The following is a 1,449-nucleotide window of genomic DNA, read 5'->3' as shown; positions in this document are numbered from 1 at the left end:
GGTAGATTTGACCTTGTGGACTGTGTGCAACTCCCACTTTGCTACAGGTGAAAGACCGGTGTCGTGTAGAAGTCGGACAAGTGACGAGCTTGCCACTGCTCACGGGAGGAACAATCGTCACTCACAAGCATTCCTAGTCTCAAATGGTGTCTTTGGAAGGCAAATAGCTTAGCAAGGTGAACAGTGATGCAGATTGGCGTTGGACAGTGCAGCATCTCCGATTGGTCGTTAAATGCTAGAAATTTACAGAAATACCTTAAGCAATGCAAAGAACAAATGGATATCGCTTCTTATACCACCCGCTAAATTACAGCTCACATCAAATTAACATAAATATTAGTGGCTGAATTACTTTAGTAGCGAATGAAATTTAACCATGGCTGAATGAAATAAATAGCTGGACTTCGGAGCAAAAAGTGAAGATGTTTCAAGGCCACACTCCGCTTCGTTTATGTCGAAGCCGAGTATGCGGACATTTTGCGAATTGATTGGTGGACACATTTGGATTGTGATTGACGTCGATTTCATCATGTATGTTTCCTCGCTTTAAGGTAAGTATCGCCCTATGATTACACTTGGTAGGTATGTTGGATGCATTTTGATTCACTTACTGCTGCAAATCGAGAAGTAGAATCACGGCCCTTCAAGATGAGCCGGTACGAAAAATATGAAAATATCTTAATACCTCGGATCAAAATGTCTGTAAAACTGTTTCCAGTTGAGAATAGGTACTTTAAAGTTCACGATCCTCGGAGTTGATAAAATTGGCACATCACTTAGTGAAAGTGGCTCGATATGCATCTATGTCGAATCCTATTTCCGTGGATCCCTCCAACTGCATACCAAAACGCTACTCTGGCTAAAGAGAAGAAATGGGGTCTTTCCAAAGATCTTTATCTCACCATGGTTAATATGGTCGCTTTCAGGGTGCAGATAACTGTTTCTTACTTCACCCTGACCTTTGTGTGCTATCCCTTGATAATAATGTAATTTTTTACAGTAAAATACTTCACACCTTCGCCCGTGATCCTGAAATGAGGTGTACTTTGTTTCTCCATAGAGTCATTGCGCTGACGAGACGATTACTACGCAGCCCATGTTGCTATAGATAGAATAATGTAACACGTCAGGAAATATACAGGAAAAATTAAATTTTACTAATGGCATTATAGTTGCTACATATACCTGATGGGTCCTACGCTTTCTATCAAGAATGATTTAGTGGATATCCTAGGCACTTCGCAACTCAACGGTCATTAATTGTAGCAGTCTTGCCAAAAAGATAGAGTGGCACACTAGATGAAATGCAAGTTCTTTCTGACTTTATCAATAGTTATGATGATTTTCAAAGCACTTTACACTCTACGACGACGTTAGATTGGTGATTAAGGTGTGTTAAGCCCCTCCAACCGAGCATATCAACGTCATAAATTTGTTGAAATTAGTTGG

General features: G+C 40.4%; 1 protein-coding gene across 1 annotated transcript; it reads left to right on the top strand. All coding sequences in view use genetic code 11, as the record gives it.

Annotated features, from left to right (window-relative positions):
* Positions 1-451: 451 nt before the first annotated feature.
* EGR_08251 (hypothetical protein) lies at positions 452-1,260 on the top strand (the record flags this gene model as incomplete). Its single annotated transcript, XM_024497500.1, has 2 exons — positions 452-531; positions 1,173-1,260. 2 exons carry the CDS (start codon positions 452-454, stop codon positions 1,258-1,260), a joined length of 168 nt encoding a protein of 55 aa, XP_024348095.1.
* Positions 1,261-1,449: the final 189 nt, after the last annotated feature.

The sequence above is a fragment of the Echinococcus granulosus genome (genome assembly GCF_000524195.1).
Source record: "Echinococcus granulosus chromosome Unknown EG_S00100, whole genome shotgun sequence".
Classification (NCBI taxonomy): Eukaryota; Metazoa; Platyhelminthes; class Cestoda; order Cyclophyllidea; family Taeniidae; genus Echinococcus; species Echinococcus granulosus.
This window is presented reverse-complemented; position numbering and strand designations above follow the sequence as displayed.